The 25,836-nt window shown below is 39.6% G+C and overlaps 2 protein-coding genes across 3 annotated transcripts in view; one reads left to right on the top strand and one right to left on the bottom strand.

The window, feature by feature from the left end:
- Positions 1-25,836, bottom strand: part of LOC116321516 (gamma-aminobutyric acid receptor subunit beta-3-like) — a 76,817-nt gene that overhangs the window by 45,197 nt on the left and 5,784 nt on the right. The window contains exons 2-4 of one of the 2 annotated variants that reach the window (XM_039607116.1): positions 17,816-17,863; positions 15,930-16,021; positions 15,756-15,823 (exon numbers count right to left, since the gene is read on the bottom strand). In XM_039607116.1, coding sequence (XP_039463050.1) covers positions 15,756-15,823; positions 15,930-16,002 — 141 coding nt within the window. In that variant the 5' untranslated portion in view covers positions 16,003-16,021; positions 17,816-17,863. Of the gene's footprint in view, positions 1-15,755; positions 15,824-15,929; positions 16,022-16,145; positions 16,534-17,815; positions 17,864-25,836 lie in introns of those variants that run through there. The other variant, XM_031741378.2, reaches the window with a different exon arrangement.
- Positions 20,962-25,836, top strand: part of LOC116321511 (gamma-aminobutyric acid receptor subunit alpha-5-like) — a 34,276-nt gene continuing 29,401 nt past the window's right edge. Inside the window, exons 1-4 of the mRNA XM_039607118.1 lie at positions 20,962-21,092; positions 21,666-21,747; positions 23,181-23,305; positions 24,803-24,870. Coding sequence (XP_039463052.1) covers positions 21,077-21,092; positions 21,666-21,747; positions 23,181-23,305; positions 24,803-24,870 — 291 coding nt within the window. The 5' untranslated portion in view covers positions 20,962-21,076. The remainder of the gene's footprint in view (positions 21,093-21,665; positions 21,748-23,180; positions 23,306-24,802; positions 24,871-25,836) is intronic.

Raw genomic sequence — 25,836 nt, 5'->3', positions numbered from 1 at the left:
CATATGCTCCAATTAGCACATCACAGAGTGCAGCACAATAGAACAAAAGGAAAAAACAAATGTGCTAATAAACTGAAAAAGAGAAGACGGATCATTGTTCCATCTGACACAAAGTGTCAGACTTCCCCATTGAAAAATAAATGACAAGTTTTCCCCCTGACTTAACTTCTCATTTTGGTGCACGAGAGGAAAAACGTTGGCATGATATGTAATCACTGTGTACTCCATATGAACCCCCGTACGGTAAAGCAATTTGAGTCAATTTGATGTATTTTTTTCGAGCTCCCCTGGGGGACGGCCCTGAGGCAGCGTACCACCGCAGTGCGGGGGAATCCCTCTGCGAGTTCCTATCCCCCTCCTCCTTCGACTGCCATAGAATGGTAAAAATAGCGCTGTCTCTAGCTCAAACACAGGGAGGTGATTGAATTGGACTTTTTCCTCTAAATGACAATTTTGCCCTGCAATTTATAGGATAATTTCCTCATTGTCTAATATCGTATGATGCATTGCCTCATAACAAAAAAGAGGGGAAGGACAAAGGGAAGAACGACGGAGAACATATAATGTACAAAATTTTTCTCCTTTATGAACAGCCATTATGACTCTGCGCCACATACTGTACCTGCGTACACATTGTTCTTGCTTTATTTATTGGTGTCTGGCAAATTGTTTCTCTTGAATTGATGAATAATTCAATGGAATCTGTTATTTTAGACACTATTTGATACATTTTTGCCCTTCCCAGTATCATAATTTAGCCTTTTCTTTTGTTTTACTAAACAGGGTCCTACAAGTTTGCTGTATGCTTAAATAACAGATGTGGTTAAAGAAGGCAGCACTCAAAGGCAAAACCAGTTATTATCTGCCAGAGATTAGGTATTACATGTCAGGCCTGAATAGACAGGATATAAACATTAGCTTGTTATCTCCTGGTTCAGTCTAAATAATCTATGCATAAAAAGAAAGAGACAAAAGGACACATGAAGGAACGATTTGAGAAACTTTCTTCTTTTTGTAGCTTAAGAGGTGTCACAGTGCTGCAAATTTGCAAACTTTCACATTTTCTTGTATTTTGCATTTTCTCTGTATGTGTAGTCACCTGAGCTCTATGTAGTAGGACCTGAACCTGTTTTCCACCGGATATCAGCTCGCAGACGATCTCCAGAGCACATCCATCCACGACTCTGCACTCTGGACTGTCCAACCACAAGATTTTGAAAAATTAGCTAGTAGATCATTGATGGACACCACAGAGGGCCGTCAATGACTAGAAGGGGAGACACAACACACGACAGGGCCAGGGCTACCCATCTGGCAGTATCTGAACTTTCAAATTTAGAGCACCAGCAGATCTCTAAATAATAAAATGCCACATGCACTTCAACCAGGAATGGCATCATTTTTAACACATAAAAACCAAGAATTAAATAAAACTTTATTCTTTATTTTTGTAACACTTTATTTCATTAAAAACATTAATTGGAAGACACTTATTTGGACACTTATTGGAAGACAATTATGCTAGCACTCATGTGTCTGTTAAAGTCTAGTATTTGCCGACCACTACATTGATCAGCCCAACCATAAATCATTAGGCTCCAGTCAAAGGGAACACCTTCTTCTTCACTGACCTCCCACACATACTATATTTGTCCATAAAGCTTCTGATTGACTGTCACATCCCCTTCACTGAGTCCCACCATGGACTACTACCCTGTAGAATGGCATTTTAGAAATTAGGCTTTATTCATGCCTTCATTAACAAGCTTAAAAAACACTAGAAAGCGAAAATTTCAGAAGAAATTTTAAGTGTGCCTATGCCGCTGCTAATCAGTGTAGTTTGCCATTCATACGGCTACAGAGAGCAAAACTCAGCAGAGCAGCCATTCTCCACCATGAACTATGGTAAAAACAAACACCGCTCACGCCTCACAGATGACAGCTTACAGTTTTGGGTAAAGATGAAGTTACTTCGTACAGCCCCGATTTGCAGACGCTGTGCACAGAGGTTCATGAGCAGAAGTCCCATTGTACCACGGCAGACCCGGCAATGTTTGCATGAACACGCTTTGAAGCATTACTTTATGGACCACTTTTCACACATGGTTGGTTTACCCACACAGCCGGCTGTAGCTTTTCAACTCACAGCCCAACATACACCCAAAAAACAGCCGAGAGAGCACAGACTACGCCCGAGAGGCGTGATTGCAGATGCCGCTCAGGTGGGTCCACCTCCCCTGCAGCAGCACTGCAGACCACGCCCCGCCACACACATCAAACACGTAAAATAAATATTTATGCACGTTTGCATTCACTTTTTGTTATTTTTACACAGTGTTCTGAATGAATAACAACGGTCAACAGCCAATCTTGTGTATTATTTTACAAACTTTGGTTGTAAGATTCAGATAACTATTTAATAAAAGCTAAATATTTTATATGAGAGTAAGAAAGAAAAGTATATCTTTTCTTTCTTACTCCAGCTGGTGGCTAGCTGCCCTCTGTTGTAGCTCCGCGTTAGCCACCACCAAACAACTGAGTTATTTTTTCCACATCGACCAGCATCTGGACAATCCACCACCTTCCACTGTTTATACCGTTACTAAAATGAATAAATAAATCATCGGCCGATATAAACGAAAAATAAGTCCAGCTTCGAACATGTGTCTTTGCGAAAGACCGGGGGGTGAAACGAGAGTAAGCCGCCCTCACTGTCATCCAGGCCGGCTGTCGCTTGTCAGCAAAGCCGCGCTAGCTAGCTAGCCGGCTAGCTGTCAGGCAGCACCGACATCGTCAGAGCACTGTTGCTAATATGGGATGTCTTGATAAAACGAGCAGATATTTGAAGTTTAAACAACTACTTTCTCGCCTGAAAATATCTTAAAAGTTTATTTTGTGACCTAGAAACACAAATAAGAGCAATATAAAATCGAAATCGCCATTGTTTGACTCGGTAGAGGCGTGCTATGAATTGTGGGATATGGAGTTTTCCACCAAGCATACACCCTTTCGCTTACTGTACGTATTCAATGGTTCGCGTAACCTTAAAACTTCCAATGGTTCCTGAAAGCAGCGACGCAGTGCGCGCCGTTGATATTGTCGTCATTATGGTAATCCAAATAAGGGTAGACAGGCCGTACCACTCCCGGCACACCACTAGAGAGAGCCAACACACAACAAATGAAGTTTGAAATCTGTTTCAATGGGACCAAAAGATGGAGCCAACACACCACAAATGAAACCTTCCAAAACCTTCCCATTCATTTCAATGGGCAAAAACTTGTATTAAAATATTAATATTTAAAAAAAACTATAGAAGTAATAAACACCAAAAGTCATAGCACACCATTCCTGATACAGCCGCACAAAATGATATAATAATAAGTAGGATAAATCTGACGAAGAGTAATAAGTGTGCCTCTTGGCATAGGCACACTTAGCAAGCTATTAAAAACACAACTTTCCAAGTCATGCAATCGAATCATACAAAACTAGAGAGATAAAATTGTAAATAATTCTGGCTAACAAATAGCCAGCTGTGTTAATCAATGGTGGGTTAATAAAAACCAAAATAGACAACTGATAACTGGATGAGCTCAGACAGCATTAGCATGAGACACTCTGAAGGCTTGAAGTTTGCATTTTGACTGCTGGTATGTTAGTTTTGAGAACTGATATTCAAATATAGTTAGACAAGGAGGTACAATGTTAAGTTATCAACAAACACTACCCTTTAATATTAACTTTAATATTGTAATATTACTGTAACTGTAATATTGTAACATCTCAAAACAATAATTAGTCCTAATTAGTAACAGACTAATAAGCAAGCGAGTGCTGGGGGAATAGTTCGCCATGTTAACTTGTAGTTAAACTGTCAGTCACTGTGAAACACATTTCATTATATGGGCCACACCTTCAAATGGGCCAAACCAGTGAAACAATCACATAATAAACTATAAAACAAAAACACTCTAGGTGTTTTAAAAAAAATACACTTTAAAACTATTCACCTGGGCCATAGCAATGATTTTAAAAAACCTGAAACAATATAGCCCACGTGACTTCACTGCAATTGTCAAGCCATCCAGTGGGTCAAACTGGACATTTTAGTGGACTATTTCTAGTCCCCACATATTATCTGGACCACATATTTGACACCCATTAAAAAAAGTGTTTTTGAAAAACCAAAAAGAGAAGAGTCACTGTAGTTAGAATAGAGAGCAGCTGTATTGCTGCTTCACGTATCACTCTCATCGACTGTGATAACTATTGAAAATAGCAATTTAGAATTAGCATTGGGCTCAGATAGCTAGCCAAACCGTGCTACTGGCAAACAACTCATCTGCATGGCCAACCGTTACTAGTGGCAAGTGAGGGGAGGTTGATAGTCCATTTTCAATCAAGTGAATTAATAAGACTCTGAAATGAAAATGAGATCCTTTGTTGCTTCTTGCTATCTGCTTGTCTTCTATTGAAAGTTTAGCATTAGCATGAGGCACTGACAGCTAGCCAAATCATGCAGCTGCCAGACAGCAACTCAGAGATATTTTCACAACTTAATCATCAACACAACTGCCACTGTTACTAGAGGCGAGTTAGCAGAGGCTTTTATTTTCTTTGGATGAAAGCAAGGTGTGCTGTGTTTTACTGGAGCTAGACTGGGGCCAGGAACCTTTATAGCCTATAATATAGATATATATATATATATGTGCTATATATATATATGCTTAGCATTAAATGATGCTGCTGAATATATTGTTTTGACTAAGAGAGCTTAAGACAAGGGTGACTTTTCATCAGTCTGGTTTGTAGTCTCTAATTCAATTAAAAACCAAGTGTAGTCATATCAGCAAAACTCTATCCTGCCTGCTTTAAATCTCATATAGCCTTTGCTATATCAATTACAGTGAGCATACTAAGGCTTTTGACTGATGACCTTTGCAATAATCAACATCATAAATCCAGCTCACAGTTTACCTGCCCTTTCTCATTTACTACAACATAATGTCTGCTTGACTGGCAAGGAGAAAGGAAATGAAGCCGGCGCCTGTCAGATTCGCATTCCCCAAGCCAGTGCATTGAAGTGTCTGTCTTAAAGGTGTATGCAAGTCTCACTGTTCTCCGGAAGGGACAGCCACCCCTCCTGAAATCACACATAAGACTAGGAAATGCCCGCTCTGCTTATGCTAAATCTTAGTGATCATCACTTCATCCTACAGTGCGCTCTCTCCCGAGGCCAATTATATTCCATCAGGCAGGAAGCCGGATGCCGGATAAAAGACATGGGGGTATATTAAGCCACACTAGAAGCACAGAGAAAAGATACACTGTTGCTACATAGCTAGACCGACATAAGATAATGAGGATGACATAGTTAATGCATTGGCAACATCTGACTCCAAGATGTATTTTATGCAATAAGACATACAGTATATAGATGTGGTTGGCACAACAATCAGACCTCAGACCGGGTTGTGTGACTTAATTAATGTTAAGAAAACAGGAACTCCACAATTGACAACCTGTGAAATGTGAAGGCACTTGTCAAGGCAAACAAATCAAAAAGGCTCATTGTGTTGCTGTTGCTGTTTTTTAAAAAAAAAAAAAATGAAAAAAACAAACCGAGCAGGCAGCAGGAACATTTGGAGAAACAGCAATGGAGCTGGAGATCTTTTCACCTCTCCATAATGACAGGGTTTTTTTCTACTTTTCGACACCCACACGCAAGCGTGGGTGTACGGATGACTAGGTTGTTCAGCCTGTTACTGAAACTACATTCACAGTGCAGACTCTGACCATTTGTGCGTGCGGGGACCTGTACCTTCATTGAGCTGTAATTTAATTTCCTGTGATGACTTTCATAAGGCACACGTAATGGGTTTGGATATAAAGACCTTGATAGCTCTTACTGCAACAGAGATTTGCGCCTGTTGGTCCACTCTTGCAAGACAAGGTTGTGGAAATGAAAAACACTCCCACACACGGCACTCTTATTTTGCAAATAAACTTTCTTAATAACAGTGTTTACGTTATATTTCAACCTCCAAACCTCACATTAATCTGACAGTCCTGCGTATATCTGAAAAGTAAAAAGTCCTCTCTCTGTGACAGCAAACTAAATAAATGACACATTTTCAAGTAAGTCCTTCTTAAGTGTACAACTAGTTTCCTCTGCCTTGGCACACACATAATCTGTTTTGCCTTGCTCTGATCTTGTCCTAGTATGCGTTTCTCATCAGCCAAAGGCCCTCAGCACGCCGCAAACAAACCTCCGAGGTAATTAGTGCGCCTTTCTCAGACTCTGCAGCATCTGCTAGTGCAGCAGCTCACGCTCACGGAGTGGCAGCTACTGGTAGAGTCGACCTGCCCCACCAGGTGGATTTCTGGACCAACCAGATGCCATATTCACATTTGCTGCCTCACAAGTTTGCGGGGTATTTCCCACAGCTACTCCCTCCTCTCCCCGCTTTCCGCACGTCTTTCATCTTTTGCTTTCTCCGCTCTCCTCTTTCCCTCAGCCACTCAATAAATCTTTAGCTCTTCCAGCTCTCCTCTCGCTTTTATTTCTCAGATCTCCTGATGCGCTGATTGCCCGTGTGCTGTGTCCAGTAAGATTCCCAAGGCTAAAAGCCCTGCACAGACCATCTTGGACTCTGGCAGAGGCTGATGAAATATAAAACCCACCCCACATCAAATAGAACCAGTGTTGCGATATGAGTAGGAGCCAGGTGAATCTCGGAGGTACACAGCAAACTTTCCAAGTGTCCAGCATTATTAAGGGCATTTTTCACACCTATAGTTCGTTTACTCTGGTCCGAATCAGTTGATGACTTTGTAAACTCGTAGCTTTTGCCCATGTTTGTTTAAACACAGCGAAAAATCCAAGTGAACTCAAAGTGAACCAAAAAGACTAAAGGATTGTGCACATTACCTGGATTGTGGGGGTCAAATCTAAAGCATTATACATTATTCTAGGATCCTTTGACTGAAATGGCTTCACCATCATTATAAGTTAGAGAAGCAAGCTTTCCAAGTTTAAAATATTAAATTTAGAAATCAGAAACAGAAAGAACTCAGAGAATTCACTTGTTCCACATTCTGTCACGTTACAGCCTTTTTCCAAAATTGATTAAATTCATTTTTCACTCCAAAATTCTACACACAATACCCGATAATGTCATTCAACATTACGATGTTGAATCTCCATTGGCTGGTGGTCTTTTCTTGACTTATAGTCATTGTAGAAAAATTGTTTCAAATTCAAAGTTAGTTACCATGACATCAGTTTGAGGTACATCTTCAACGTCAAAGTCTTAGACTTTCTAGAAAGCAAAAGATTATGTTCATGAATAAAACAAAGCAAACATATTTTTTAAAAATTCCCTGATAGAAGGAGAAGAAATAGACTTCCGCAATCCACAATCTCATGCTTCAAAATTCATCACTTACTAAACTGACTAGGATGTTGACATCATGGACAGGGAGGGTTAACTGTAAGAGTCCAATGCATTAAGTTCACCATGCAAGACTAAAATTGCATTTAAATGTAGAGGTTTCTTTAAAAAAAAAAGTTTGTTTTCCTCAAAATTAGTTGTCACTGTTAAAAAAAAAAAAAAGACAAATGTATTTAAGTCCTTCTTTGCAATAATCAGATCCGTATTCCTCATGTTGTAAGAGACGGTTTGACCCGACCTCTAATCTACATGGAAATATGTCAACTGCTCAACCCAGGAAAGGGTTCAACAGTGTTTGCTAGGTAGTTACTTTTTTTTCTTTTAGTCACGATTTCCAATTTCTAAACTACAAGTAATTTGTGGACTGTCCCTATTATTCTACTTTTAAACTAAGTATAACCAACAATATCAAGAATTTTTTCTGGAATCCAGATTTAAATGTAGGAGAAAATTATGTAATTGCCAGTATCTAATATGGATATTTTTTTCCCCTACTTAATTCTGTTAAGTTAAAAAAAAAAAAAATGATAATCATTGAAATGTTGTGAATTCCCAAGTATTTTTGCACAGTCCTGAAATTATTTCCCCAAACTAAATAGTTGAATAACATTAATGAGTCCAACTATCTCAAGATGTCAGTTTCCAGTCCATTACAAGATCAATCAGTCTTCTCTTTGAACCAGATTTGCACATCCGTCACCCTGTAACATCGATGAGTCTTCTGTTAGCTCACACCCTTTGACATCTGCTTCACCTCAAACCGTAACTCGTACCTTCCATGACCAACCTGAACCCTTTTTCACCTGATCTATCTGCCACCATTGCTTTTTGACCTTTAGCCTAAACCTCACTTTTTTCTTAGCGGGGACCTTCAGAAGCTTTAGGTTGTCCTAGTTTTCTATAACAGTGCGAAAATTTTGGATCTCTATTTGGATTTTTGATCCGCACTCAAGCTGCAAAAACAGCTTTACTCTCAATCTCTCCAAACCTTAGGCACTTGTCGTGTGTTTGCGTTGTACTTTACAACAGTCTGTTTTTGTGTTTGCTTGAGAAAGAACGTCACAAGCCTGAAATCTGGCTGCACTGTGTTCAAATCTGTGCTCCTTGTAGAACAAGCTGAGAAGGATCCAAGCCTCAGCGTAGCAAGCAGCGCTTCTCTCAATAAACCCTCAACTTTTAAGACAAATTTTCCCAATTATGCCTGCGGGGCTGTTCCACTGGGCTGGTGAAGGGGAATTGTTATTGAAATGAATGCAGAATGGAAAATTGTCTTTTTATTCCACATAACACAGACAACAGCATTTATCTGGGCTGTGCTGTTTAGTGTTGATCAATGGTCTGGACAAAAGCACTCATTATCTATTTCCCTGCAGAGCACGCGTCCCTGTGCTAAAACCACAGACGGTCCCCGCATTGGATTAATATCATTCACCAAATGTCAAACGCTGAAAGTAACAAACAGCTCCACCAGTAATGTTTTGGCTTCAACACTGGCTAACAGCCACGAACAGCCCATTTAACGAGCGCAGATGCACGGTCCCTTGGGAATGGGTGGCAATGAGACATGGAGCAAATTAATTATCAGTTTAAGTATGATCTCAGCTGTCTGACTCCCTGGCTGTTCAGCTGCTCTTCCTCTGCTCTGTGGAGAATAGTTTGCTGGGTTAGTGAGCTAATGTTAGCAACTAAACTGTTAAGAAGGAAAGCTTTTAGCTTTTTCACCTTGTACCCCTGCATGACAGCATTCCTCAGAAACTTAAGGTAAGAAGTCCTTCCTCACATGACATAATCAACTAAAGGTTTAAGACTTCAAGGTAAAACTTTATAACAGCCATTATCATTAAAAGGTAAATTGTTTTTTACTATTTTTAGAATACTCTTACAGTTCTTAATTATATATTCTCTCTCTATATATAGAGAGAGTCTTAATTATATATTGTATTCGACACCAAATCACAGATGATAAGAAACAGCAACAATTTCATCCTAATCATATCAGTGCACATTTTAAGAGTGCTTTATATTGTACGGTAAAGAACCTTCTGCATAATGAAATACCTTGAAAAATACTGGATTTCGCACAGCTTGTTACAGACAATCATGTTTCCCTCAGTTCACAACAACAATCGTCTCAATGTGTTTCTTATTGTAAGGTAAAGACCCCACAATAATGGAGAGAATAACCCATCAATCACATTAGCAAAAACCCCTGCGCAAACACTTGGAGGCAGTAGTAAAGAAGAACTCCCTTTTAACAAGAAGAAACCTCCACCAAAGAGGCATTTGGTAAGGGGTAAGAAAGTTTTATTTTGTAATTCTAGCTAATCTTACATGTAAATACAGGTTCATAAAGCCAATTTCCTCATAGATAACAACATTTGTTTCATAGTCATAATTTAGCAAAAACAGATATTAGTCGTAATGTCACAAAAAAATCATAAGACAAAAGCAAGGAAAAATCAGCAGTCACACAGTGTAGATAATAGTAATGGATTACATTTATATAGCGCTTTACAATTCCACTATTCATTTAGTCACTGGTGGAGGCAAGCTACAGTTGTAGGGGCAGACTGACAGAAGTGAGGCTGCTGTATCACGCCATCTACCAGTAGGCAGTAGATGAAGTGTCTTGCCCAAGGACACAACGACCAAGAGAGACAGAGCTGGGAATCGAACCGGCAACCTTCCGGTTACGAGATGAGCTTCCTGAACCACGGTCGCCCTAGATGTCTGTCATTTTATTGTGAAAATCAATGACAAGACCAAAACGTTTTCACACGCGTAGGAACAAATTTGATAGATTTTAGGTAGAAAGCTTTTTTGGGTGGTTTTTTGCACATTATGTCTGTGCATGATTCCTGATTTTTAAACTGCTGTTTCCTACTAATCCAAGTCTTTTGCATCATTGGGTTTTTTAAAATTTCGGGTTTTAGAGAATGGCCTTTTTGTATATTTCATATTTTTGTGTAAGCTATCATAGCAAGTAGTTAAGATTGGTACAATTTCATGGTCTCAGTTAAAAACTAACAGTGTAGGTTTGCAACTTTTATAACCCTAGTTATTTTATAATATGTACTGGTTAATCTGTTAATTTTTTAATTGTTCTAGCCCTATCCCCTAACCCTGTTTATTAAGAGCTCCTCACTGAGATTAAACGGTGCCCCTGCCGTGAGAGCAGCTACTCAGGGTTTAAAACGTCAGGACCGGATTAAGCAAGTAATTAAAAGTAAGTAATTTCAAATGTACTCAGAGTAAACATTAGATTAGAAAAAGGTGAAAGAGAAAGGTGGTGGTATTGTAACATATTCAGTGGGAGTGGTCGTATCACGTGAAAATTTAGAAGTAAGTTTATCTCCAGGTACCTGCCACATGTGTAAACCTAATTATGAATTACATACAGTGCCATAAAAATCATCATCTACATATTTAGATAATTAGGCATATAGTCGCAGTAACTCCATATTCTGCATGACCACACTCTATAACTATGTTTTCAGTCAGTAATCTAGCAATTATTGCTTTGGTTTTTTGTTTTGTTTTTTTTAATTGTGTTTTTTATGACCTTGTAAAGTATCAGTACCAGAAGAGTTGTTAACACCTATAGCAGCTGATACACTGTATAGTAGAAATGGTGCTATTGAAAAGCACTTAGAGTGCACTGTTAGAGGACCAGACCATTTACCATTTACTATTTTGAAAGCAAAATACTTCATGCATGCACTCAATGTACAGTTCATTCCTAGGTTTGATATTTTGGGGTGTGTGTGGTTTGATGATCTTATGCAGATATTTTGGAATAATGAGATGAGAGAGCCAGCACAACAGACCAGCCTTTGTCCCTGAAGCATCAAGCGCACTGTACCTCCTACTTTGTGAAACTTTGTTTAAACACATGCCAAGTCCCTCTCTAGCCGTAGTAAGGTAGACGAAAGGCTACAATTAATGTGTGAAGGGATTCTGGTGACACTAAACTGTGTAAGCTGACAAAGCAGCATTCCAGCTAAGTTATAAATAACACAGAAGAAGACTGGCTTCACTACACTGGGCTGTGATTACTAGTCCACCTTCTCTTCCCCTCTGTTTGAAAATCTCTTAAGTGCTCCATTACTACAGGGCGTAGTTCCTCTTGTGCTGACTTTTTTCCACTACCAGTGAATAGAACCTGTGGATCTTAGTAGCGTCTGCCAAATGCAGCAGTAATATACAGGGATGGGAATCACAGTATGATATTATTACAACAACAGTGGTGTTCTATTGCTTATACAAACTCTATATAGCTCGAGACAATCATCTGCAGTCTGTGTAACTGAAGAAGAAAAATGAGGAATTATGCATCTATGCACTTATCTGGTGTCAGTATGTGGGCATTTCATTATTATGCACTTTTAATAACATGTCAGTTCAATTAATTAGCTCCCTGATTGGCTTTTTCCTGCTGTTTGCCATTATCCCCTGTTTCTTGTTCTTCTGTGAGTTTCTTCTTCATTAATACAAGTTCGTGACCTTGCATTTCGAAAAATAACACAACCAGGAAAATATTCTTTCTTTTAAGTTGATTTGATGCAATATGAAACGATACTGTATCGCACTGTTTCCTCTTGTAATATGATATGATTTTATTGTGGCGTCGATATTTTGTCATGCCACTAAGTTGACTATTATAATGGATCTACCAATTATGAAGAGAAGGAAGAAACCTTTTTGAGTAAATCATATGGGGGAACGTGGGAAATATATTATTTTGTCACCATATTTTTTTTAAATGTAAGAACAGACAACATTAATTAAGCACTATTAAGGGACTGAAATTGCCTTTTTCTTTTTGTACAACTTAGAAATAAAACCTATGCTCAGTAAACTACTGTCAGCAACACAAGTCAATGACATTCCCTGTCTATGCTAAAGTAATTGAACATTTTTTCTGTAATAATATTTGACTTCTCTGGTAGTTTTACCTTGAATTTAACTAAGGACAGCATTGGGAAACAGTGTGTACTTTTTTGTTATACCCACCAATATCGATGTCATTGTGTCAGCTTTAGCCTCCATGCATTCATCCACCATCTGCTCTACTCTGAAACTCTCTGCCTTCAAACTTTACACACACAGAGCTCAATGAGTTGAACCTTGATGGCCTCTAAGAGTTGGACGCTCCACTGTGACCATTTGAGTTCCATTTGAAGTCTTTTACAAACCCTAGAAACAACTTGTCACAAACCCAAACCCCATTTCAGAATGGCTATATTGGCAACAACCACTCAATGAGAATAAAACATCTCCAGAATTATTCCCAAGGACATGGAGTAGTGACCTTAGGTCACTTCCTGGTAAATATGGTTGAACCCCAAAAGTTATCTGCCTGGTTGAAACATATGCTGGCATTGTTTTCACATAGACTAGAAGTCAGACTGTCTCTTAAGAAACAAATAATACAACTCAGATTAATCTCAAGTTAGAATGTTTTTTTCATTCTGTTTTCTCTATTGAGAAATTGTTTACATTTACTTTAATTTTTATTCTAATTAATATAAAGATATAAAATAAATCTTGAACACAAACTTTCTCAAGACGGACTTCTAGGTGTCGTTGAAGATGTACTTCGAATTGACTAGATGTCAAGAAAAAACCATCAGCTGATGCTTGTCCAATACTGCAATGTTTGCTGGACTAGGATATTTTTCAAAATATATAAAAACACAAACTTCCCCTTACTGAAAGTCAAATGGACGTCTCAGTGTCACTAAAGACGTACTTCAAAATGATGTTATGGTAACACGATGCTTGTTCAACTTTAATCTTGGAACCATTTTTCTACCATGACTAAACATTGAGAAAAGACCATCAGCTAATGGTTATACAATGTTGAAATGTCACATTTGCTGAGTTTCTGAACATTGCAAAGACGGGATCTTTTTTGTTCTTACACATTCAATGTTGTATGTTCAATAAGCATACAACAAAACATTAAGAACCAGTCCTTTTACAATTAACCAAATTTAGAAGAAAACGTTTTAGAAAAATAGTAAGTTGGGGGTTTTTTTTAGCAATAACTCATAAAAAAACCTTATTCAAACACCAACAACACTTCCTTTCAGTCACGTTAAGCAGACAACAAGCGAGAAGGTTATTTTCATCCAGACACATCATTTTCCAACCTGGACAAATAATGCTGGTAGAAGTTGGCTATGAGTCATATGAATATGGAAGATCTTCAAGATGCAACAACAGAACAAAATTACTCAAGCATTCACACTTCTGAATAATATAGACTGTTTTAAGAAGACTATTTAATAATTTTCCACTGATGCAATAAACATTTAATAGTATTTCTGCTTAATCCTCTTTTGTTTGACCGTGTTATTACAAATAGCTTAGTTAGCTTTACTCAAAGAGATTTGTACCCTCAGACATTTAGCAAAAAAAGAAAAATGACCTCTTGTTGCATAAACTCAAGCAAAAATTAAACATAATCCATAATCCTATGATGTATTTGTTGTACATAGCTTCTAGCAGAAATAGTTGATCTGTGAGATTCTTGCAACGTCTGGAAAAAAGCACCACTTTTCTTTCCTCAGACTACTGGCAGAAAAGTCAATTGTCAAAGTAATCATTGAGTCACTGGTATTGATCAGTGCCCGCCCACACTTATACACCCACCTCTCTCCAGATAAATAGTGACAGTTTTCTAATACTATATAGTGAAGTGAAACTCTTTCTTTTTTTTTGTCCATCTGAGTAGACTCAATCAAAATCACCATTATGTTATTATGACATCTGTGTTGGTGTTGTACATGTACAGCAGTCCCTGCCTGACCTGACTCTGACTGCTGCGCTTGTCTGTGTTGTTATAAAGAAAGAAAGCACAGGGGCTCAGGAGCCATCAGCTCTAATAAAGATCCTAATGGTTGCACCTGCACATGCGGTGGGCTGTGAAATGTAGCCGAGGAGAGGTGTTGGTCTGGAAACACAATGTCCGCCATTCAGTTCGATGCCGGAGTCCTTAAAATCTGTTGCCGGCAGCCGGGTGACACGGCGCCACTCATTTTGCGGTACAATTTGGGTCAGCGTTGGCTGATATTTTAAGATACAATAGCCTGAAGTGACTTCCCGGCATGTGCATGTGTCAAAAAAAATGGCATCAGCCCATGAATTAGCAAATCCAATCAGAGTTTCGTGATAGCTGTCTGCTCAGAGGGGCCCTCATGGGAGGACACTGCTAACTGTGGCTCCTGAGGTTAACAAGCAGAATGAGAAAGGGTTTCTTTTTGCAGATAAAAGAGAGCTTCAATGGAAAAATGTATTTCCTTTACTGTGCCTGGATGGTACAGTATATGGACTATTGACTGGAAACTCATGGCTGCTGCTTTAATCCATCCTCTAAGTGAGTCAGTGTCTGAGGATGAGGATTGTTGGAAACAGGAGCAGGAAGCTGTATTATGTTGGAGGGTTTTCTTTTTTCACACCCAGGCTTCTGTGTATGTGGGGTGCTGGCAGTGTGTGAGATAAAGCTGTTTTAGTGCTTACAGGAAATCCAACCCATCCATCTGACCATCGCATAATGGACTTGGGGGGGCTACAGGAACTAAGAATATTTGATCAAAATTATCATGTGCAGCCCTGTGCCATTATATAGAGTGTATAAAATATTGAATATTGTATAAAATATTGAAGTTTTTAAGCTCTTAGATTTATGGGTTACACTTAGTACATAGTACAGCCTGTCTTATGATGCAGGTTCCCCAAATTTACAATGTAATTCTTGATTTACTGTTAAGGTATTTTAGACAAAAGTGCAAACAAGTTTTATACTTCTTACAAGAAATACTTGTGGTATAATTTGGTTTGTCTGTCCGTTAAAACCATCAGTTGTTACTGCATTGCTCTATCAACCAAGAAGCAAAAACATGCATTGAAAATCACATCCTAAATTCAGAAAAAATACATGGAAAAATACACGGTTGTTGTTGTTGTTGTTGTTTTTTTAACAAAAGCATTGAAATAAATACTATAGAGTAAAAGGTACAATATTTGAATCCAAAATATAGTGGACAACAAAGCAGCATAAGAGAAATACTTAAAGTACATTAAAACTGTAAGGTTTTACAGTAAAGTACTTGGTAAAATGCACTGTATTACATGCAACACAGCAGTACTCTCGCTCAGCAGCTTTGTTGGGCGGCAGGAATATTTGGGGGGTACAGGTACCACCCCATGCCCCCCTTCTGTATATGCCCCTGGCACTGAGGTAGCGGCAGGACTGCTGTGGATTAAGGGTTCATGAAGTGTGACTCCACTCACCATGTTGACTTCTGACACCATGTCTATGCTGGCCACGTCTATGCTCATGCCAACAGCGACAGGGGGCCCTAGAACAGATTAATTATGTCATGATTACAGACCTCCACCTCTACTCTGACCACAACACTGTAAATGGCGCCAAAAAATAAAGCTGGGGATAAATGTGGCGCATACCTCCAAAGTCCGGCCTCAGTCGGATGTCGTATCCTTTAAGTAGTTTATCCACCGTCTCCTTCACAAAAGACATGTTGCCCGGTTCATTGACGCTGAAATGACAGCAGAAGCAAAGAAAAGAAAACATCACCTTGACTCCCGCATCAATCAGCCCGGGCAATAACCTTGACTTCTCAGAAAAGAAAGAAGAAGAAAAATAATGAGAACATCACTCACCTTTTTGCGCAACACACAATCGAACCGATAACCAGTGCGGACAAGACGCGAAATTGACGAAGCTTGTGCAAAGCAAACATCCCCCCTTTTCCTTTTTGTAATTATAAAGCACGAAGGCAGCAACAGCAGAGAGCTCACCCCCCCTGCAATCAACAGCCGAGACGGACACTCTTCAAATCCAGAGTATATCCATCGATTGCCCCCCCCAAAAAACAAGAAAGTAGACTGAGGCGCGGAAAAGTCAGCAGCTAGCTGTGGATGGAGTCAGATGTGAAATATGGGCTGACATCGCCTCCCTGTCATGAATATTGGCTCCGCTTTCCTTTTTGCCGTCTCTGACTGTGCGAGAGGCTCTTACATTCAGGAGCTGAAGCGCATATTGATGAGGAGAGAACATGCAGGGGGGCGATGCTGCTGCTGCTGCTGGTGGCGGCGGTGGTGGTGAAGGCACTTGGCTTGTTCAAATTAGAAGCGAAGCCCCAACACTTAAAACACTGTAAAAAAAAAAAAATAAATAAAAAAAATAAAAAAATGCTGAGGTAGAATCTGCAAATTCAAGCTTTTCATTTTATATATTTGGAGGTGAGCTCTTGAACTCTTTTTCTCTTCTTTTTTAGGGAATGCATTTTAAACCAGACTTTTGTTATAATCCACTTATTTCTGCTTATAAACCTTCTGTCTATTTTTGGCCCTATAATGTATCAGCAGGGGTGCATTTGCGTTTCTTTTTTTTGGGGGGGGGGGGTCAGCAAGTTCAGTTCAGCAAGTTATAATTCAACTTTATGTTTGCATATTTATGTATGCATTCAGCAATAAATAAAGTGGCTGACTTGTAACCATATGGCAGTCGCACTTACTCGGAGTCATTGAGTAATGATAAAAAATTATGGTTGATTCTGCTACAGAATGTGGGGATTCCATCTTGTCACGGCTGTGCCTACTTTAAAATGGATCTGCCCTTTTAACAGGTTTCTTCCTGTTAGAAGGGAGTTTTTTATTCCCACTGTCCCCAAGTGCTTGCTCACAGAGGGCCGTTTGATAGTCGGGGTTTCTCTCTATTATATAGGGTCTTTACTTTACAATATAAAGGACACCGAGGTGACTTTTGTTGTGATTTGGGCTATTTGAAAGAAATTTAACTGAAATGAAAATACACATGTTGTTTAGTTAAGCTTGTTTCCACTGAGTACTTATCTTCACTTCCTCGATTACCTCAGTAATCAGTGGACATGATTTTTAGAACACTAATTAAGCCGTTGCCCCACCCCTTCTTCCACTCTCAAAAACACCTACATATAGTTACAAAGCACTAAGCCAAACTCTCTTATTAAAATTCTCATTTTTTTACAGTGCACCCCACACCATCTTCACCAATCCCCTTCCCTTGGGTTTCCTGTAAAAATGGCGGGACCTGAACAATATGGAGTGGGGACAGGCAGCATTTATCAACCCACTAATCGATGCTTATGATTTATTGGCCTGTTATCTGTTGATAATGGCCCTTTTGTGTCTGATTTAAAATGTGTGGACTGCACCATAAATTATTTAGCGAGTTGGGGTCAAAAATTCGTGAACAGGCTAATTAGGGCCGCGTGCACGCGCGGACGCGCTTGCACAAGACCCAGTGGAAGAGGCTGGATGAGGAATGCGCGTGCTGTGATAGTTCATACCTGGTGTCATAGATGGCGATCAGCTTCTTGTTTCCGTCAACAGCATTCCTGAAAGAAGAAAGGTGATTACATCATTAATTAGAAAATAAAATAACAGGAAGACACTGAAAATGAACTTCTTTCGTTCCGTTTGCAGCTTCATGTTTCCCCGAATTTAATTGTGGCTATAAGTTTATTATTTATTATTATTATCACTGGTCGTTTATGCGTGTTTGAGCCTGTCTGATGTGTTGTGTGACTGTGCTCTACATAGCCTTGTATTCTACCCAGTCTTGCCTGCAGTAACGCAGAAGTCAGAAACAGTGGGATGCCTGCAGGGCAAAATATTGAAAGCCAGTCGATTTCCCCCTGGAGCCCCCTCCAGGATAAAAAAACATCTCACTACACCACCTCCCCCAACCCTTATCTTCCTACCACACACACAGAGAGAGGTGGTGGTGGTGAGTTGTGTGTGTGTGTGGCGGGGGAGTCTTTTCCCCATCACTTTCATTCACACTCGTCCAAACGGTCAACACTCCGCGGGAGCTTGTCCGCACCAGGCACGGTGCTGAAATCACGCTCCCGAAGGGCGCGCACTGTATTCTGGCTGCAGCTCCCGTCCGCAGACTGCACCTCCAGACGGATTCAAGAAAGTGGAGGGAGGTTAAATTTACCAGCTAATTACCGTCTACGAAACATGGAACTCGGCTACCCTCTTATGGCAACCGTCAGGATGACGTGTTTCTTGCGAGCGCTTGTTTTAATGGCCCAGGGTTAAACAAGCCGACCGAATGCAGTTTCTCTCACAGTGATTTGCCCCCAGTCTGTGTTGTCATACGGGTCGCAGACTCTCCACACACATGGACACACCAGTCATTTCACTTCGTTACTCATAGTTACTGTCACAAATAATGACACATTTTATGACTTAGAATGGGTGAACAGTGGAAACAGTGTCAAGCATAAGGCCAGTGGGCCAGAATCGGCCAGACAAAGACTCCAGTCGGTCAACTGGACAGCTCAAATGCGAAGAAGTGTCTAGATTTTTAACTTTTAACTGTGCTTTCATAAGTTTTACAGCTTTTTCCATTGATAAATATTTCCCACATGCACCCCCGCTGCCATTACCAAACAATTAAAAGACAGAAAATATCCTCATTTTTTTCTTTCTTTACAGTGAATAATCTTTTAAAAAAGAATTTATTTTAAAAAAAGACATTTTCTGTGAACTAATGAAAGTTGTATAGTTTACAGGACAGTATGAGCAACGAAAACTCTTTCTGTAATTGGACACATTTATCGTGTTGTTTTACTTGTCTGGCCAACTTAATAACAAAGTGTTTGTGGCTGTTTGTGGCTCATGATGTAAAATCAGTTTGACATCCCTTTCCTAACAGACAGTCTGGTATCTCTGCAACCATCTTGAAATACCTCTGGGCACTTATCTAGGCAGTTACTATGAAACATTGTCTAAATCCATTTTAATTTCAAAGGTCATGCTGGCAAAACTCAATGAATGACCAATCAAATCTGATGATCAATAAAACAGAAAAGACTTAAAAGGTTAGTTTACTTTGACCCAGAATAACAATTTTAAATGAGATTTTCCTTTTACCGCTCATTTTGGTGTTGCAGAATTCACTAATGAATCTTAATCCAGGATTTTTTTTAATGCTATGTCTTTTTCTCAGAAAGTATCTGCTCAAAGAAATCTATGAAGCTAAGAAGTAATGAAATAAAGTTGCGTTACTTAGAGAAATACTACAGGGTGAGAATGCTTAATGAATTTAACAATACTAATTTTGGATGTGGATAAGAAACTTAATAAATCTCAAAGTCATGGCTCAATAGTTTATAGAAAATAATAGATAAATAGTTTATATGTCCAATTTTTTGGCAATAGGACATATGCAGTAGACCGTGATTAAAACGTGGTTTTGTACTAATACCAGCGGTGGTGTCAGTGAAAGAGTAGCTTGAGTTATTCTGAGGGTAATGACAGAAGGTTCGGGGGTCCAGTAAGCTTAAAAGTCTGACATATTTACAATAAACCAATTTATTGTAGCATTGATGTTTCAAAACCCGACTTTATTTCAAAACCCAGTAGAACTTTGTTTCTTTTGCTTTATCAATAATCAACAGAATAGCTACAAAAACTATAAATACAAATATGTTGGGATAGCAAGTGAACTAACTATAAGGCACAACTTAAACTGTTAAATAGTCATCTAGGTGGATGACTAGAGTGGACAGCGGAGGTAGCACAAATCCAACCAACAAATAATTATTTTTTATTAAATACAGATAATAAAAATAACAAAAACAATCTCTACAATAGCAACAAGTTACAAATATTTCACTAAAACAGCTTAATTAATAAGTATTGATAACACTGACACAGCTAGCATAACAAAAATAGGCTAACAGTCCAAATTGTACTCTAAAAATACATGTATAAAAATTGTTACTATTAGCTAGCCTACAAGGATCAGCTGTTAGCTAATGGCTATATATAGTAGTAGTTCAAACAAATAGGCTATTTAGAAAGAATGACTTAACTACTGAAATCAGGCACTTCTTCATAAGAAATAGCAAAAGCTAAAGAGGCCAAACTAAAATCGTGGTTAAATGATTTCAGTAGTGTGCTACTGTGTGACGTTTCAGGTGCAAAAGTCTGTGGAAGTAGTTTGAGCTCCCATATATTGCATGCTTCTTTCACATCCTCACTAGATGATGTGGAATTCTGCGCATCCTCCTTCCAGCCCACCAATGGGGAGCACCTATTTGGTAATTATTAGCCTCTGTTGCGGCACTTCAGTCTCTCGCACCGGCAGTAGGCGGTACAGGAAAGGGCACAGAGACAAGAAAAATGTGGAGCGAATCCGGTCTCCTCCGAGGTCGGCGGACACCAGCGAGGAGGCACCCCGTGTGATGCTGCTGCTGCAACACCTCTGGAGGCGATGCGGGAAACGCGGTGCAGCAGGCACTAAAGAATAAGCGAGGCAGTCAAGCCTATAGGAGGAGCAGAGCAGACAGACTACTACAACAGCTGCTGATGGGGAAGCGCTGATTGAAGGAGAGAGAGAGAGAGAGAGCGAGAGAGAGAGCGAGAGAGAGAGAGAGAGCAGAAAGAAGCTAAAGAGAGGGAGGAGGGGAGAGAGAGCCGACCAGCACGGGAATTTGGTGATTGGACCCGCGATCTTCCAGTTTCGCCGACAGGAGAACCCGAAGCCTCCTGTCGCTGTTTGGAAAGAAAGAAACAAAAACTAAACCTTGGTGGTCATGGATCCGCGTGCAGGTTAGCCCCTATTTCTTCTCTCTTTACCTCTCTGTTTTTTTTCTTCTGATGAGACAAATAAGTGTGAGTTTCATGGGTTTTTTTCGGTGATGGAGAGAGTGGGGAAAGGTGGAGAAGAGGGATAGGAGGATAGGGGGTGGCCCGTTTATTGTAATAGGCTGGATTGGAACGCAGTGGAAGCTTTTACACAATGGGACTGATACTGCAGGAAACATGCCTCTCTATGAGCCTCTTTTATTTACCAGCCTCTGTGGTGTTTTTGAGCATCCCGAGTTGTTGTTTTTTCTTTCTTTCCTTGTTGGATTTTTTACAAAAAAATTAATTATTTATTTTGTTTGATATTAAATAGTTGCACCTTGCGCCCCCCTCACCCCCCGCCAATTGAAACAGAGACTGTCCCGCTGCTTGATTTAGTGTTTGCTGTAATGTTCTCTGTATGCAGTGAGGTGAAGACTTTTCCCGTGTGTAGCCTTACAGGGAATCCTTGACCCCAGTGTTGTTTCTGTGTCATTTATTGATTCTGTGATGCCCTTTTTGTTCTGTTCTTTGTCTCCTTCTGGGTGTGTGTGGTAGCTCTCAACAGTAAAGTGAGCCGGATATCCGTCACGGCAAGGCTCCTCGTTTCCCTCCTGCTTCTTTGCAGATGTCAAAACAGGTAAAGAGATTTAAAAATAAAAATAAGAATAATAATAATAAAGTTTAACAGTTATATAAAGCTTTTTTTTCCAAAAAGTAAATGGATTCATGACACTAAAGGTACTTTTTCTAATTACCCAACACCTGCGAGCATGCTGAGATGTTTCCGGTTGTGCCATTTATAAATACCAATCTGCTATTTATAGGTGTGCAGACTGATAGAATGATACTGGCATTGGTATCTGATCGATAGTAGTGGGATAGGATCGATACTTTGCTTCTGTTCTCTAAGTTCAGTATCTAACCCACTGAACTGTGTAAAATTAATTACTTTTTGGAAATGCAGAAATATACCTCAACCATCCCCTATTGTGACTTGACTGTCATGTCTATATTTTATGATCTATAGAACATTTAAACAACAGAAGTTGACTGAAAGTGCATCAGGGACAGGCGCATTTATGTTCCCAGTCTCCAAAAAACCCGGTTTTAAAATACATGAAAAGCTGAAAAGTGTGTTTTTCTGTGTTAACTATTAATTTGGAAAGTAAAAATCACACTGCTCTAGTGGTCATTAAAATGTGTTAGAATTTACAAATTGATTATCTATCTCATAAATCAAGATTTACTAGTATCCCCTGCATAAGCTGCTTTTATATGCTAAAAGTATCGCTATCGGTATCGGCTTTGGCAATACTGGCCCTGTATTTACCAAGTAAACAACTATAGCAAAGCACTATTGCTTTTAATGATGTACTTGGTTAAATAGAGATTGAATTCAGAATCAGAACAGAATCTGATGCTAAGTGACTCACTACACTATCGTATGGTAGAAGTTGGTATTAAACCCAAGTACAACCTTTTATCTCTATAACGAAATACATATTTTGAACACAATGTTATAGCAGTTGTCACTTCACATTTTCTTGATATTTTGTTCATTTTGGAAGGTTTTGAACTTTTTTAAAAGGCTAAGTTCCGTTTTGCTTTGCGGTCAAAAGCATTGTGACAGATTTTTACGTCTCTATTTGCAGGTGACTCAAAGCAACTTCGAATTTTTACATCTCGCTCTCTTTGAGTGATTCGAGCTGTTCTGTGCTCTAATGCCACTTAAGCAGGAAGATCTGTCAGCAGTCCACTCTCATCCGAGTCGATCAAACCCCGTTTATGACCTTTTGTGTGTTTCCCTCCCTTCGCCGCACGCCGTTCTTTGTAAAAAGATCCTCCATGCTGCCTCGCTCCCCCGCTGTATTTAAAGGAAGAGCTCATTTGTTTGTATTTGGATCACATGTCAAAGCCTTAATTACCTCTACTGGTAGATGTGAGGCAGCTCTTGTGTTCAATAATTAATCGCAACAAGCCTGCCGTTAATGCAGCAAGCCAATTAATCACAACAATTGTGTTGTGTTGTGTTTCTGAGGTCTGCTTCCTTTGGTTTCCTTCCTCTCTCAGTCTCTGCCAGTCATCCTCAGAAGCTGAGAAGGAGGTGGGCACCAACGACAACAGCACAGTCTTCACCAGAATCCTGGACGGGCTCCTGGACGGTTACGACAACAGGCTTCGGCCAGGGCTCGGAGGTTCGCTTCCAGCTATTTTGTGTTTTTCTTTTTTTTTAATTTTCAAAAGGAACATTTAGAAGTCTTAGTACAATAGTGCCACATTTGGACCTCCCACTATGCTAACCCTCTAACCCTACTTTGGCCAGGGGAAGCCTGGTTTCCTGCTGTGATTTCATGCTCTGATTCATTGGAGAACGCTGGGAGACTGGCAGGTACACGGGGGTTGAAACTGTGCAAGCAGATGTGGAATTTGCTCCTGTGTCGGTGAAGGTGCACGCATGCAGTTGTCAGGTGCTTTTGTTTCCTTTGTTCCCCACGAATGCATATGGCCGTCTCTTTTTCAAGCAAATCAATCAAGCCATCCTCAACACGGCCTGGATTATGCGTGCTGAGGTGTTTTTATTCACTTCTCACCCTGGCAACAGGAGATAACCTTGAGAGGCAACAAACTGCCATTCAGAGATGGAGATGCTTCAAATGAAAGCATTTGATTTTTCCTTTCTGCAGTCGTGCTGTTTCCCGTTGAATTTCTGCAATCTCCCGACACTGGTCTGGTTGGGCTTGTTGGTCACGTATATGCACTACTTGTTCCACATGAGAAGGAAAGAAGGGCTTTTTGTATTTTTTTTTTCATGCCACACGCCTGATGTGTCATTGCAAAAGCCCGTCCTCTCTCACATCCTGGTAACGGTTGCTACCTTTGACAAGAGGGCCTATAAATATATATTCAGGCTTTCATTCAACAAGCTACTCTCCACAGAGTGACCAAGCCCAGCTTCCCCTGGTCCACATTGATATTCAGAGAGTTTTGTGATTTTGGAACAAATGAAAGAAACAAGTTGCCTGTTTTTCCTCAACATCTTTAGAAGGAATCCGCTGACAGAGAAATCATGAATCCAGGTTGCTTTGTGTGGTTCGTGTTGTGTGACCACACTGAAGCCATTGAGAGGGGGATGGGGAGGTGGGTTCAAATGCTGACACTATTGTTGAATATTGATTTCATTGATCCTAACCATTTGCATACATTAACATTAAACCCGAGCATTATTTGCCTCACAATGTTATACCTTTAAGATGTAAAACCAGTGATTTGTGTATCCATAGAAAATTATTTTCGTAATCAGGGGATCTAAATGAATTTTATGTCCGTTATGATATAGAAACTGGACTGTGGTTGGACAAAATAGTATATATGTTGAATTACACAACAATAGGAAGAACTGATTTGATCGGTAATTGATTAATGTCATAGCATCCACAAAGTCGAGCTATATGGGGTTAGGGTTATTGTAAAGATTGTTATCAGCAGTGATGCCATAGACGTCTTGTTTGAGTAGTTAATAAACGCTAGAAAGTCCCGCATTAGGAGTTATGAAGAAATAATGATGAGCAGCTCATTGATTATGACGTCCTTCCTGATGGGTTCTTCACTTGTGTCCCTTTTAGTAAAGCGCTGCCTCTTCAGTGTCTCTCTTTAACCTCCAAACCCTGTTTCCATCTGTCCTCTCTCAACAGAGAATGTCACAGAGATCAAGACAAACATTTTTGTCACCAGCTTTGGCCCCGTGTCTGACACGGAGATGGTGAGTTTATCCACAGCAAACACTACAGAGAGAGATTGGCTAAGGTGGACAAACACACATACAAGCGTTTCCAAAGCCCATCCAGACAACTGTCGGTATTTTTAGATGGAAACATAGATTTACATTTTATGAGACGACTACCGCTTTCTGGCTCCTGCTGTTCTCTGGAAGTGAGCTCATGTCCTAGTTGTGTGTTTGAAGATTGGCTCCTTTTGGCTACTTGGGCACGAGGCAAAATTAATGTGGGTGATTTAAACTTTTAATGCAGCGTGACTGGCCCGTATGGAGCACAAAGAGTGCCAAAATGAAGTGAATAACTACATCATTAAATAATGAATGAAACGTGTCGTTAACTCATTCAAATGGGAAATCAATCAATCAATAATTTATTAACTGCATAAATAATTTATTGAATACATAAATAATCAAAACATTGGTTGACTTTATTTAAGAAAAAGAAAAACATATTTAATTATTTCATGGCTGCAGTGCTGCAGTGCGTCACCAAATAAATGAAACTGTTACTGGAGCTTGTCAGCAGACTGTAACATCTGCTGCTTTTGTTTTCATTCGAAATGCATTCTGGGATACCTAGCTGCTCCGAGTCCACTGCATCAGTCCATTATCTGGGATTGATCTGTCTTGACTGGCTGTGCAGAGCAACCAATCAGATGATAGGGTCTGCTGACAAGCCGCAGTGACAGTTTAAATGACTTCATGTTGCACCACAGCGCAGGAACCATGAAATAATTAAATAGGTTTTCTTAAATGATGCATTAAGCATGTATTTAATTATTAACTTAAATATTTATTTCCAATTGTACTTAATTAATCGCTTCTACAGATAGTATGATGTTTGTTCCTGAACTCCTCAAACACAGCTGCTTCGGTTTTGATGAAACGGTCATTAAACTATTTACTCCGAATAAAGACTACAATTTTTTTCTGTGTATTTAAATATAGAAA

The sequence above is a fragment of the Oreochromis aureus genome, linkage group 23 (assembly GCF_013358895.1).
Source record: "Oreochromis aureus strain Israel breed Guangdong linkage group 23, ZZ_aureus, whole genome shotgun sequence".
Lineage (NCBI taxonomy): Eukaryota > Metazoa > Chordata > Actinopteri > Cichliformes > Cichlidae > Oreochromis > Oreochromis aureus.
The sequence above is the reverse complement of the archived record's forward strand: the minus strand, read 5'-3'. Positions and strand labels throughout refer to the sequence as shown.